General features: G+C 40.7%; 1 protein-coding gene across 13 annotated transcripts in view; it reads right to left on the bottom strand.

Annotated features, from left to right (window-relative positions):
• Nucleotides 1-257: 257 nt before the first annotated feature.
• Nucleotides 258-14,264, bottom strand: part of LOC134225339 (sodium-dependent nutrient amino acid transporter 1-like) — a 31,295-nt gene continuing 17,288 nt past the window's right edge. For 10 of the 13 annotated variants that reach the window (XM_062705324.1, XM_062705318.1, XM_062705316.1 and 7 more), the window contains exons 2-6: nt 2,209-2,967; nt 1,866-1,981; nt 1,551-1,809; nt 842-1,485; nt 258-777 (exon numbers count right to left, since the gene is read on the bottom strand). In XM_062705324.1, coding sequence (XP_062561308.1) covers nt 530-777; nt 842-1,485; nt 1,551-1,809; nt 1,866-1,981; nt 2,209-2,846 — 1,905 coding nt within the window. In that variant the 5' untranslated portion in view covers nt 2,847-2,967 and the 3' untranslated portion in view covers nt 258-529. Of the gene's footprint in view, nt 778-841; nt 1,486-1,550; nt 1,810-1,865; nt 1,982-2,208; nt 2,990-3,258; nt 4,348-14,264 lie in introns of those variants that run through there. The other 3 variants (XM_062705320.1, XM_062705317.1, XM_062705329.1) reach the window with 3 other exon arrangements.

Genomic DNA, 14,264 nt, shown 5'->3' with positions numbered 1-14,264 from the left:
ATTTGCATTTGATTCCTATTGTCTAGAAACTTTTTCAAATACCCCACGGTAATGCTTTTTGAATAATCGTCGGTGAGTTTGATGGCATTAGAAATATAAAATGCAGTTTGAAAGTTCTCTAGAATGTGGATGAGGTAAAAATCAGGTGTTCCAAAACGGGGGAGCTCTGTGTTTCAGCAACTGACAAACGCCATAACAATCGAACTAGCAACCGTATCTTTGTTTGAGGTTAATCATGGATACTAAAAATACCACTAAATACTATTGCGGGACAAGTTTTTTGAAACGATGCGTTAAATTTTTGACTCAAAAAATAAAGCTTCTATACTTTTGAATTATTTTCGTTTTTGCGGATTTTTCCGCATGTGTTAATACAAATGGATTACTTTTGTGTGTTTCAGCGAGAAAAGTCTCAGGTGAAACTTTATACTATTTTAAGTGCTCTGCCATCAAAATGTCAGAGACGAAACGTTTTAGTCGTGCCAATTTTGCACGAAACCGTCGATATTTTCCCAGCCTCATTCTACTGTCAATGAAAAACATTGTCTACCATTTTCCTAAACACACTCCTACTTATTGGCATCGTCTGATTGTACTTAAAAACTGTTTCGTGATATTTTGCATTCAAATCTGGATCTTCCGGTCCCCAGTGATGCAACGGTTTAAAACAATTCAATATTCGATCCTTCCAAGATGGTTCTTTTCGGTGCAGAACTGCGTGCAGCGCCCAGGCAGGTAATTGAAGAACTCCAACCGCAAAGACGCACCATCCGAAAGCTAAAAAAATTTGGATGATCATTAATTCTGATCGAACGACATTCTACCGATCGATATTGCTTACCATACATTCCGTTCGAAAATACATATCCGTTGTAGGTGAAAGGTCCATACGTTGCTATGTGATAGAGTAAAATGGCAATGAGCATAGCTGGGGTAAGCAAACCCCAACAAAGTCTCCAATACAGGCCAGTTTTGATTCCCAGCATGAATTCAATATCTCGACAAAGTCTGCCAACGCCGTAGATCCAAGCGAAGGTAATCATTTCGAACACAGCCAGCACCAGCGCCACAAATGATGCTCCGTAAAAATCCAGAAAATCCAACAAATATTGACCACCGGGTGTGGTATAAATGATTCCGACACTGTAGCCAATGATCGCGATTACTAGCGCCACCGGCCATGCCTTCAAATGAGGAAATTGGTCCCGTACCACGGTCATAATGGTGGTGGCCATACCCACATTGCTACCGATGCCAAGCACAAACAACATGAAAAAGAAGGCAACCGCGAAGAACTGCGGCCAGAACTGAAACTTAGCGATCGCATCCGGGTAGGTGACGAATGCCAATCCGGGACCACCTCGAACAACGTTGGCTATCTCCGGGGTCTTCAGCACGTGAGCCAAGTGACCGACGATTCCGAAAACGATCAACCCTGCCAGTATGGAGGTACACGTGTCCAGCACGGTGACGATGGTTACATCTCTGAAATAGTTTGGCAATTGAATTTTTGATGAATCCTTGATATTAATGCTTTTGCAATACTCAACCTATAAACGTTATTTCCAAATCGGTTGTAGGATGAGTACATGAGCACGTTTCCAAAGCACACAGTCAACGAGAAGAACACTTGCGTTACTGCTGAGTACCACACGTTGGCATCCATGATTCGATCCCACTGAGGTTTGATGAAGTACAGCATCCCCTGGCTGGCGCCCTCCAGGGTGCATGCTCGGATCAACAGCACAAGCATAACTACGTACGGAAAGATGGCCAAGAAGTAGGATGCCTTTCCGGAACTTTTGATTCCTGAAATTATAACAAATAGAAGTTTGAATTCTAAATTAGGCATACCAACAACATACCTTTTACCAATATGAGACAGATGCACGTCCATGGTGCAAGAAGACATATTACTAGTCTCCAACCAGGATTTCCAATACCGTCGTCCAAGTTTGGCACTTCATTCAAGACGTCTTTTCTGTGAAGAATGACAGTAAAGGGTTGTGAATTAGCAGACTAGTCACATGTCAAACTATATTGAATGTAGGAAATCATGGGTTTAATAGCTATAGCCAAGATAATGGGCCACTTTATCCAAGTGTGATGTGATAATAATCATGAACAAGAAATGTCTAAACGCCGTTATTTGGGGTTAAGGAAAACCCGTTAGATGGAAATCTTTATTAAAGAAAAACAGATACTTACATAAAATACAACTCCGCTGACGACACTTTCTTTTCGTTAGAATTATCTACGAACTCCGATAAACTCGAATCGACGCAAGTCGCATTCCATTCTTCCCGGCATTCGCCCCACGGAAGCGGATCGGCGAACGACGCCACCAGATATCGCATCGTAACACCCATAATCGATGCGTAGTAAGTCATCACGATGAACGTCGAATAAATCTGCCCGTAGCCGATGCCACGCATGGCTGGCGCTGCGTCGTACACTTCGATGGCTCCCCGACTGGAGAACTGTCCGATCAGCATCTCCAGGTAGTAGATCGGTCGCCCCACCAGCAGCAGCACGATCAGGTACGGAATCACGAAAGCGCCTCCGCCGTTCTCCAGGGCAGTGAACGGGAACCGCCAAACATTGCCCAGTCCGACCGAGAGGGCAATGCACGACATCAGGAACTCGATATCTTTGCCCCATTTGTCTCGTTGGACTTTGTTGGGTTTCGGCAGGCTCATCGTGATGGGCTGGGTGGTGCCGTTCTGGTTGGGAGGTTTCGAAAAGGATGCGATACTGGCGGTGGGCTGTTTCCCGTTGCGGTTATACTCGGGACCTACATCATGATGGTCAGCATCGTGGACGTACGCTGGGTTGGACAGGGCCATTTTTTTATTATTCCAAAAATTATTGTTTGCTAGATTTTATTCACTATACTTTACTGGACTACATTCTACTTTACCAAATCACAACTAATGCTTTATTTTTGCGATATTTTGAATAGCGAGGCTAAATTTGGGAATAAAAGTAACTTAAGGTGATTATAGAATGAAGCCCGTGATAAATCTCAAATTCACCACACGTTTATCTACATACATTTCCAAAAGACCAAATCTTTCGTAATAGTTTTCGTACAGTGCCGAAACTCAAATTATGATTGTTCAGCATAACTAAGCAAACGATCTACCATTATTTCAGCCCCATAGCGTTATGGTTCTTTCATCTCGTGCTCTTGAAAAAAATATTGGAAAATCACGTGGTTTACAAAATGGCCGATTTCTGGCTTTATTGTATAATCACCTTAATATAACAATACAATTTGAAGGGTTGATGCAAAGAAAAAGGGTTAATTTTAACCTATGTTTCATTTTATTGGAAATTATTTAGGTTCTTAGAATTCACTCAGAATTCATTAGGATTTATGCAGATTGTAAAAAATCTTGCTTACTGAATTAAAAATAAAAATGTTTTTTGGAGTTTTTCCCTTTCTCGTATATTAAGTATACGTAAAGACCAGCGCCGTAGCGTGTGGTTGGCCAGGTTGGCCCCCGCCAAGGGCGCCAGGCCTTAGGGGGGCGCCGAAATCCAGATTTGTGGGAAATGATGAAAAATCTCATCAAGCTTTTTTACGTGCTCGGATACCACTTGAATTGAACAGGAAATACAATTGAAAAATAGAATGGAACAAGTTTCAAGAGAAGAAGCCCTAGATGAGGACTTCAATACGCCAAAGACGAAGCACAGAGTAGACTGTAAAAAACCGCGTATGATTTTTGTTCGATGCTGATGTTCACATAGGTGCCATTCTTGACAATGTTTCACTTCTGTAATGGAACGAACAAACATTTTCTTTGGAGACAATACCGAGAGGAAGACATATGAAAGGGAAAAGACAGATATTTAACAAGAGGAAGATATTCGTGATGGGGTATGGCAGACAAGAGGATGGGTGAACTATGATTACATTCTTACATCAGAATCTCCCAAAAATTGGTTATCAAGGGACATGTAATAGAGATCAAGCCACGCCAACACGTCGCTAATCCCAACAAACAATTTAAGTTGAATAAGCTAATTTTTCCAAGACTATTTTTAGCTGAATAAGCGCTTCACCCGCTTTCAAGTTTGTTAGGAGGCTTTGGTTGTTTTCCTCTGACCCGGAGATATTTCTTTACGCAGATCTGAGGCCACGATGTTCCTTGCACACCCACACGACGTAAACAATATTCTGATATTCCTCGTTGCAAACAGATTGTCTTCCGAGAGCCTCACTCTGAAAAGATGTACATTTAGAGTGTAGTGATTGAACAGTAGACGACACATTGTTCAAATGAAGTCTCGTCCTGTATTCAATTTTTTGAACCATGGACGCTTCGACATCTACTGGCGAATCAAAAACAGCCAACTACACAATTGTTTTTTTTTTTTTAAATTTCTGTTGGTTTTGTTTCAAGATTCCTGAAGCTAGTTCAAGGTTTTCCTGACGAACTAATAGAAAAAAAACATCGAAGATTATTTTCTGGTCGTAAACATCATCGTATAAGCGCCCACCTTATCTAAAGGGTGCGGTACGCTCTCTCATTTTCCGGGATCGAGCAATGAGAAGAGACCCAGAGCAATTGATTTTAAAAGTATCCCAGCTCTTATCATGCTTTTTGTTTTGAACATGCCAAGAAAGTAAGGGGCGCCAAATAACGGTTTCGCCAAGGGCGCTGCACACTGGTTCAGAAGCCCCCAAAACGTGCGTTTTTTAGTTTTCGACCTGAAAACTACATTTTAGAGTCATGTTGTCTTCAGAAGAGTTGAAGGATATTTCTTGGGCTTTCTTTTGATAAGAAAATATCAATGATCTATCCACCTTAAAGGGCGGTACCAAATAAAAAATTTACGCAGATAAACAAAAGCAGTGGTTGTCCTCTGCAATGTTATAAAGCATTTGAATTGGAACATCTTTCTGAAGACACCATATTGGACATACGGTTTTGTAACGAATTAGAGCACGTTTTGTATGAATGACCCCTAAAAACCATATTTTGAGCATAACTTTTTTGAAAATGATTTTAGCACTATGGTTTATTCTAGAAAGTTGTGCATAATGACAAAAAACATGTTTGTCTAGAAGACTACTTTGATCTATCTTGAAACCTGTCAAAGTTATTAAGGAATCTTTAGAAAAATAGTCAATTTTCACATCAACACACCATGAAAAGCGGCAAGAGGCGGCAAGCCAAACAGTCACCATCTGAAAGATTCGGTTTTAAGCTACCGAATGCACAATGTTTTGTTTTGTTCCGTCGTGTTCCACTATTATTTTGAATCAACTTAAAATAGTCCTTAATGTACGTTTTTCAGTACAACTGTTACGTAAACAATTAAAAAGTGGCTAACATGATTAGTTATTTATTGCATGGTTACATTCTCGACAAATGACAGCCATTCGTCAGTAAATGTAGCTGTTTCGTCTTGATGGAGATTGTTACTGATGATGATGATGATGATGATGATACTACCATCTATTGTAGCAAGGCACCTGCCGATAGCACTGGCCATATCTGACAAACGATTCGATCATGATTATACTACTGTTTGTATTTCATCAGACTCCTGTATGAAGGGCCAAAAATGGGTGGGGTGGTTCCATAAGCAGAGATACTTATGCGAATCCACGGGATGAATAGAGAATCTCCTGATGGAGATTGTTACTATGCAATAAATAACCAATCATATATAATTTTTTGCCTTCCTACACCAAAAAACAAATCTGCAAATATTGTTTAAAATCCTGGCATTTACAATTCTGTAAGATTTTTATACATATACTGTATTATAATAATACAAATATGTAAGATTTCAATAAAACAATTGAATTAAAATCTTCCGAAATTGTATATGCCAAATTATTATATAGTTTCTGTAAGGTTCTTAGGCAGAACTGTATTGAAATCTGCCATCCGCTGGTTGGGTATGCTATTAATTCATTTATTTTAATTTATCCTCAACCGATTAGCTGGAAATGAGAAGAATTCGACGTGTTTGCTATTGAAAATTGGCTGGCTTAGAGGCTATGGCCAAAATACATTTTTATCAAATATTATTGTTAATCTACTATATTTGTTTTTATGCTGAAAAAAAGCGTAAAAGAGTCCAGTTCATTCGTCTGGTACTTAACCTCAACCGATTTTCTCGCAACAAGTTGCATTCAGCAAAGAATAATTTCCCATTGTTTCCTATTGAAACTTGGCCGGATCGAACTAAAAGATGCAAAGTTATGGCCGAAATATATTTTCAGCAAACATCGCGTAAAAAAGTCTCGTTAGTTTTTCAGGAACTACTCCTAATTTACTAGCAACATGTTGCGTTCGATCCGGAATCGTAGATAGATTCCGTTCGGAACCGTTATTATTTGTTATTTGGTATTTGTTTGTTAAATATCCAACTGACAATGGTTGTCTCAATGAATATGACTTATTCTATTCTAAATCTAGGGGAAATGTTCCGATCTCAATCTCACTGTACATATATCCATCTCATCGCTAAACAAAGAAATACGGGACCAAATTCGTCGCTTCTTTTTGTCAACATGCGTGCTCACTGCTGAAAAAAATCACAAAAATAATAAACAAACCAAATTCCTTTCCAGTTCTTTGTTTTTGATGGGATGGAAATAGGAGCTATGAGATGAAGTGGCGAACCGTTCCCCTATATGATAACGTCAGGCGGTACGGAAAACTTCTAGTAGTAGTCGTCAAAACACGTCAGCAGAAACATTGTAGTCAAAGTATGAAAAAAAAAAAAAAATTGATGACAGATTGCACGGACGGGCTCGTGCAAAGCATAATTGCATAATATGCGAAAATTGGTTTCATTTCTTTCAAATCCCATTTGAACTGCTTCAAGCAATGATATCAACATTTTTGAGTTCAGTTATCATTATAAGGTCCTTTCAAACAAATTTGCTGATTGTGTGCTTTATTTTTATTAATAATATCCTCAAGACGACGCCGGAGGTAAGACATGCCTTTCGAACCTAGTCCTCCGACATCGACTGCCATGTGCATGTTAGGACTGACTTTAGGGTCTTCCATGCAAGGGTGCGATGGTTTGAAGGCTCGTGCTTCAACATACGCCCCAATCGTATTACCCAACGGATTAAGATCCGGACTGCTAGGGGCCACAAATCTTCCTACCAAAATTTCATGTTGTTCTTCAGCCATTGTTGGGTTGTTTGGACGTGCGACATGGCACTCCATCATGCTTTAAGACAACGTTTTGATCATCGGAGAATTTGGGCTTCATTTGTTCCTTTAAAGTACCGATAAATTCGGTATTGATTTTAAACCCAACATAAATGAAAACAGGCGCAGTTTCAAACCGTTGGACGCCACCAAGCCAAACATCATGACATCAGCTGGATTGGTTTGGAATTTAAACTTCATTTTCTCCAGAACATCCACAATTTTCTTCGGTGAAATGAAGGTCCGTGCGACCTTCGCGTCAGCTTCGATGCTGAAAAGCGTTTCGTATCGGAGAACAGGATTATATTTTGCCTTCTTCAAAAAAGAAAGCAATCTTTTTGAACAAGTCACTCGTAGTTCCTATACCCGGTCCGTAATAAAGTGGCATTTTACTCAAGCTCTGGAAGGTACATGCAAATCTTCTTTGATGGTTCTGGCAAGGATTTCTCGGAAATTTTGACTTACTTGACAAATTGGCGTTGGCAAAAAAGTTGGCGTTTTGGGGCCTCTTCCCCTACAATCTCTCGGCGCAGCATTTGAAAGTAATCATAAACCAATATTCAGCTTTTAACGCCAGTCATAAATAAACTGTGGTTGTTCAAATTTGACGTTTGATGTGCACAGATTTTATGGTACTGGTCAAGTAGCAATGGAATCTGACCAAAACATGCCATATGTCAATATTTTTCATTTCCATCTTCTAAAAAATTTTGATGCACGACTTTAGGGATATAAAATCCCGCAAGTGATTGAACTAGGGACAGCTTGAAAGCAAAGACGATCGCCGTGGTCGGGGAACGGAAGTTGCGGGTAAGTTAGCATCACCTCAGAGTTAATAATTTTCGCTTTTTATTTCAGGACGCCTTTCAAATAGCAAACAGTCCTGAAGAAATCGAAAAAGCTCCCTGAGGTGATACTGCAGAGGTGATTGTTGTGGGTATGAAATGTGTTCACAAACGTCAACTGATTTTTGTTAAATTCTCCTGGAACTCTTAAGGAACCTGCCAACGAGTCATTCTAGCACCCACAATTAATCTTTCAGATACATTCATTGGTTGCCTTCATATACGTTCTATAACTTGCTAAATTGTTCATAAAACAGTATGAAACACCTCTCCATCCTATTTGGCTCTTGAATACCTTTCCGCTTAAAATATTGAATTTCCCTTTGTGCTCCCAACCTTTCCAAGCAACGCGGAAGCTGCCAAGTAAAATACTATGCCTATAAAATACTGGTTGTTGTTGGTTTATCATGAAGCAGACGTAGTTTTCAATCTCGAATAGTAAACCATTGCAATGGAAATAAATAGAGAGAAGGCAGTGTGTCGTGTGAGTGAGAAGTAATTCATTGAAATTGGTCTTTTATTAATCCTCAAAATCCACGACGCGTTGGTGTAGTGTCAATGGCGTGTAAAGCAACGGGGTTATCGGCAGCACGCCAGTGATCTTGTCCCCTATAATTGTCCAAACAGGATATGTTAGGCCAACGCCGTGGGATACACCTCAGCACCGGCACCACACACCAACAGAACACCGAGTATCATGCACCCCCTCGATTTAAACCGTTTAAGGTGATTATACAATCAAGCCAAGTGGTGAATTTTAAATTCACCACACGGTTTTCTACTCCTATTACCAAAAGTTCATATCTAGCGTGATAATGTTCGTACAATGCTGAAATTAAAGTCGATTGTTTAGCATAAGTGAGCAAACAATCTACGGTTGTTTCATCCCCATGAGCGTTGTGGTTTCCTCAATTTGTGATCTTGAAAAATCACTAGAGAAAGCACGTGGTTTCCAAGATGGCCGATTTGTGGCTTTGTTGTATAACCACCTTAAGGTGATTATAGAATGAAGCCCGTGGTGAATTTCAAATTCACCACACGTTTATCTACATACATTTCCAAAAGCCCAAATCTAGCGTAATAGTTTTCGTACAGTGCAGAAAATCAAATTACGATTGTTCAGCATTACTAAGCAAACGATCTACCATTATTTCAGCCCCATACGCGTTATGGTTCTTTCATCTCGTGCTCTTGAAAAAAATATTGGAAAAGCACGTGGTTTACAAAATGGCCGATTTCTGGCTTTATTGTATAATCACCTTAAAGGAGTGAAGCAGTCAAGGTGTTGTTACCAGCGGTAACATTTTGTTATTCTACTTAAATAATTAAATACCGTGGCGCATCGAAACCCGTACATTTAAGCACTTTAGTATATGTAAAAGTCTCTAGAAAATACAAATCGAATGCAAATCGAACGTTCGTCATTGATCTAACTGCACGAGGGCCTCTATTTTTTGTGTGCTCCACTGTATTGCGTTGAAAGTATTGAAAAATATGATAAAATTACGAGCAAAATCAACACCTCCTGAATCGAAATCCGCCCACCGTGGACGGACTTCGAATCATAGAATCATAATCCGTACAGCTATTTTCTAACAAAATATTTAAATTAAAGCAGACCAATTGATCAAACTAATACTGTGAATAGCGCAATACGCACCTTGAGAATCGATCCCTTTGTTATTTATGCTGTTGATCTTGCTCTATTAATTGCAATTTGCAATTTAAACACACTCACTTTCGGTACAATTGTGTCCAACACGCGAACAAAATGGCACCTGAAACTTCGCGTTTGCGGGTGCTGATTTGTTTTTCAATTATGTTATTTTAATTTCAGAGCCTACTTTCCATTTCAATGGCCAGAAAGCTTTCTGTCAAGCATAAGATCAAGATAAGATGAATGATTCAAACATTAATTCCCTCATTTTATTGATATTTCACGAAGTGGACGGACTTCGGTGCTGTACGGATTTCGGTCCCCCACGGTAATTACTTTTTCAAACGGTGAATTTAAATTTATGGGGTGGGTGATCTAAACGCAAACTAGGCGAGTGAGCAACCTTCACCCGTGTGATTGAAGGATAGGAGGAAAGGCCAAACGCGCGCCTGTTGATAATGAGTACCCAAGCCAGAGGGGAGAAAAGATAACCAGAGCGTTTGATCGGCAGTGAGTCTGATGGCTTAGTGCGGTACAGTGGTGTCGGGTTATAAATCCGTAGTTTTTCGGCGTGCTATTCCACCAGCGACTCTAACAACCACGTTATTGGACTGCCACGTCATCACAGCCACCTCGTTGCTGATCGCTACTCCGGCCTTTTGTGGATAAACCGGAGCGCTATCGCAGTAGCTTTACCACTGTTCGGCCACATTACTGCTCCTGTCGTCCGCCATTGCTGATACGACTGCATCCGGCCATACGCCGGTTAGATCATCGCCCAGCCACCTGCCAGCGGCCCAGGACTCGTGACCTGCATCACAGCCAGGGCAACCGTCGACTGCATCATCGTCCGACGACTAGTCGGTCATATTGTCGACCGAGCTCCTGTTGGCGGCTACTCCGTTTCGCCACTCGTAGGCCGCCTTGCCATCTCTCGTCGGTTGCATCATCGTCCGACGACTAGTCGGCCATATTGTCGACCGAGCACCTGTTGGTTGCCACACCATTTCGCCACTCATAGGCCACCTTACCATCTCTCGGCGGCTGCACCATCGTCTCGGCGACAACTTCGGAGTTCGCCCGCTAGTCGCTTTATCGCATATCCGCCGGCCAGGGGCCGTATCGTCCGACAGCCACGTTGTAAATCGCCCGGTGCCACCAACATTACTTCCCAGCTCTGCATCGCTGCCCGTCGGCAGCATCATCGACCAGCTTCTTGGCGGCCGCTCTCTGCATCGCTGCCCCTCAGCAGCATCATCGACCAGCCTCCCTCCGACCGCCTTACGCCCGCGGGGCGCTTCACCGTTTGACCACCTGTCGGCTGCGCTCACTGTGTCAGCCCCAACATTGAACGATCACCCGTCGGCTACCCTAACGAATGGCCACCTAGTCACCCACCCGTAAGTGTTGCGCAATAAAACCCCTAAATTCACCATAGATTTCCTCTATTAAATGGTGCACGCTTCCGAAAGCCTCCCCACACCTAACACCCGGAACAAAAGAGGTCTTCTGCGCCCACCCCAGACGGCTGCCGTGGCTAGACCAGCAGCTAGGGGTTTAAGCCAGTTCCCTTCTGGAACTGAGCAGTTCCGGGGCCATCAATTAGAGTCTAATAGTGTCCAGCAAAAAAACGCACAGCTTCGCCATTACTAGTGATTTTCTCTCCTAAAATAGAAGAATATATTAGCCAATATTCATAAGAACGAATCGTACTTCACTTCAAGACAAAATTTTCAAAACGACTTATCTGCTTTTGTAAACAAAGATTCAAACGACAATTTGACGAATCTGATAGCTCTCCCACGCAACCAACACCATCAACAGGTAGCGGAATCCTTCCCCTACCTATTGATGGTGTTGGTTTGCGTGGGTGAGCTATCAGATTCGTCAAATCGTCGTTTGAATATTTGTTTACAAAAGCAGATAAGTCGTTTTGAAAATTTTGTCTTGACTTGAAAAATTTCTTTTTTGACATATTGTTGTCAGAAATCTAAGCCTACACAGCCGTTTCAAATCACTCAGAGACTGAGTGAAATTGTATTGCCGTCTCTTTTTTTCTCACGGAAATCTCACTCAATTTTCGTAAAAAGTGGAACTACTCAAATTTTGAGTAGTTCCACTTTTTACGAAAATTAAGTAAGATTTCCGTGGGAAAAAAAGAGACGGTCTCAGTCTCTGAGTGATTTGAAACGGGCGTGTAGACAAGCTTAGACCAGCGCTATAAATTCTGTACACAACAGATGTCAAAATCGATTACCATGGTTGATCTGTAGGTATAATTAAAAGCTAGATACTTTCAACAGAAATGAGTCACTAGCTGCTCGAATTAAACCAATATTCAAGTTTAAACATTTTCGCATTATTTTCTGCCGCACCCTGTATACTATAGTGCATACCGCACACATTTTTTTAACGGCTTCTATTCGAGAAATCCAATTGGCTTGAAAAGGAAACCACACAAAAGCATTCGATTCCAATACATATATGTATATATATGTGATATATCTCACAATGGAGCAATAGAGAGACCTGAGGCACATCGGATCCCTGAATTCATCAGTGATTTTGAACATCAAGCCAAGTTGACGATTAGCTCTGGTCACGATATTGTTATAGTGGACACGGAATGTGAGGGCACTGTTCAGTATAACACCAAGGTCCTTAACTTGCTGAACCCGAAGAAGAGTCGGTCCGTTGAGGACGTAGTCGAATGTGAATGGCTGATTTTTCCGATGAAACGAGATAATGCTGCATTTTTCGATTCTTAGTCTTAGCAAGTTTCTTGAGCACCACTCAGCAAAGATGTTTACCATGTTTTGTAAATAATAGCAGTCGGAGTAACATTTTACTATTTTGACTATTTTTGTGTCGTCTGCGAATAAGTCGGCATCCAGGAGGTAGCAACATGGAGGCGTCATTTATGAAAATAGAAAATAGAAGTTGCCCAAGGTTGCTGCTTTGCGGGACTCCAGAACTATTGGCAAACAGTTGTGATTCCAAACAACCTATTTTTACTCTGACTGAACGGTTTCGCAAGTAGGATCTAAACCAGTCTACGCTTCTTGAGGATGAGAATTCCGTGGTCAACTGTGTCGAACACTGCCTTCAAATCCATGTATGCAGCATCAACCTGCCAACCTAAGTCCATGCAGGGTTGCCACATTTGAATCTGTATTTTTGCCCAAGAAAATCTTTATATCTGTATCTTAAGTCAAAAAATCTGTATTGCAAATCTGTATCCATCTGAACCAAATCAAATTCGTCTTTAATAAAGTTAGTTTTGAAAAGATAAAGTCCGGAAATACTATGCGGAACTAGAAGTTAGACATGTCAATATTTAGTATTTTTTTCCGCAATTCTTTCCAAGGGTTACAAATAAAGGAATACACGAAACAATGTTTGCTTTTTCAAGGTTTAATATTTGATCATTTACGTGGCATATTTACGAATAGCAACTTTATTGGACAACTTTATTGGACAGTCACACAGAATAGAAGCACTTATAAACTGTTTTAAAGCATTTCAGATATGATCTATGATTGTTAGACCTGATTTTCTAGTATTATTTTAGAGCATTTTCCAAGACCACATGTATTAAAATATAATCTGAACATTTTCCGGAACACAATCTGATCGAATTTTAAAATTATTGATCTGCATGAATTTCCAATTAAGAACAAAACCTACCAGAGACCACGTGTTTTGTATTTTTAAATTGAAATTTATTCAATCTTAAAATGGTTCTTAATAAGATAATTTTAGATTAGCATAAAAGTAATGTACAATAATTTTTGGTACTAATATCTTCAAGAAATCTGTAAAATCTGTAAATTTTCCAAAAATCTGTATATCTGTATATACAGATTCTTGGTCACAGCCTTACCTCAGAAATCTGTAAAATACAGAAAAATCTGTATATGTGGCAACCCTGAGTCCATGCTCCGTAAGCAGGAGGAAGTAAACTGTATCAAATTCGTGAATACAGAACGCTTCGGGTAGAATCCGTGCTGATCTTTGTCGATGTAGTTCTTCCAACACCTAAACAAGCAATCGTTCACTTTATTTCAAATAACTTGGAGAAAGAGCACAAGGAAGTAATGCCCCGATAGTTTGCAATATCGCGTTTGTCTCTTTATTTGTGAATCGGAAGCATGAAGGAAAATTTCCAGTGTGTCGTGTGGCTTAAAACGTCTTTGCATAGCTTTAGCACGGATGCCGGTATTCCGTCGGGACCTGGAACGATGGAACGATAGCTTCAATTTCTGCGTTGCTGTTATCACCATGTCGGCTGTAATACGGGGAAGTTCGAAGTAGTCATATCAACGATTGCATCGTCCACTTGCGCTTCAGATGCGGAAAATTCGTTGAAAACGCGTTGGAAATGACGTGCAAATAGATTGCATTTCTCGCGTTCATTGTTGGCCATCGTATCTCCTAGAAACATTGAGCATGGCAGTCCTGATTCTTTCCTCTTGTCGTTCACGAATGACCAGAATCTCTTGGGATTAGCACGAAGGCTAGCTTCCGTTCGCTTCACGTGCCGATTGTACAAGCAATGGTTATAGTTAC

The sequence above is a fragment of the Armigeres subalbatus genome, chromosome 3, assembly GCF_024139115.2.
Source record: "Armigeres subalbatus isolate Guangzhou_Male chromosome 3, GZ_Asu_2, whole genome shotgun sequence".
NCBI lineage: Eukaryota > Metazoa > Arthropoda > Insecta > Diptera > Culicidae > Armigeres > Armigeres subalbatus.
This window is presented reverse-complemented; position numbering and strand designations above follow the sequence as displayed.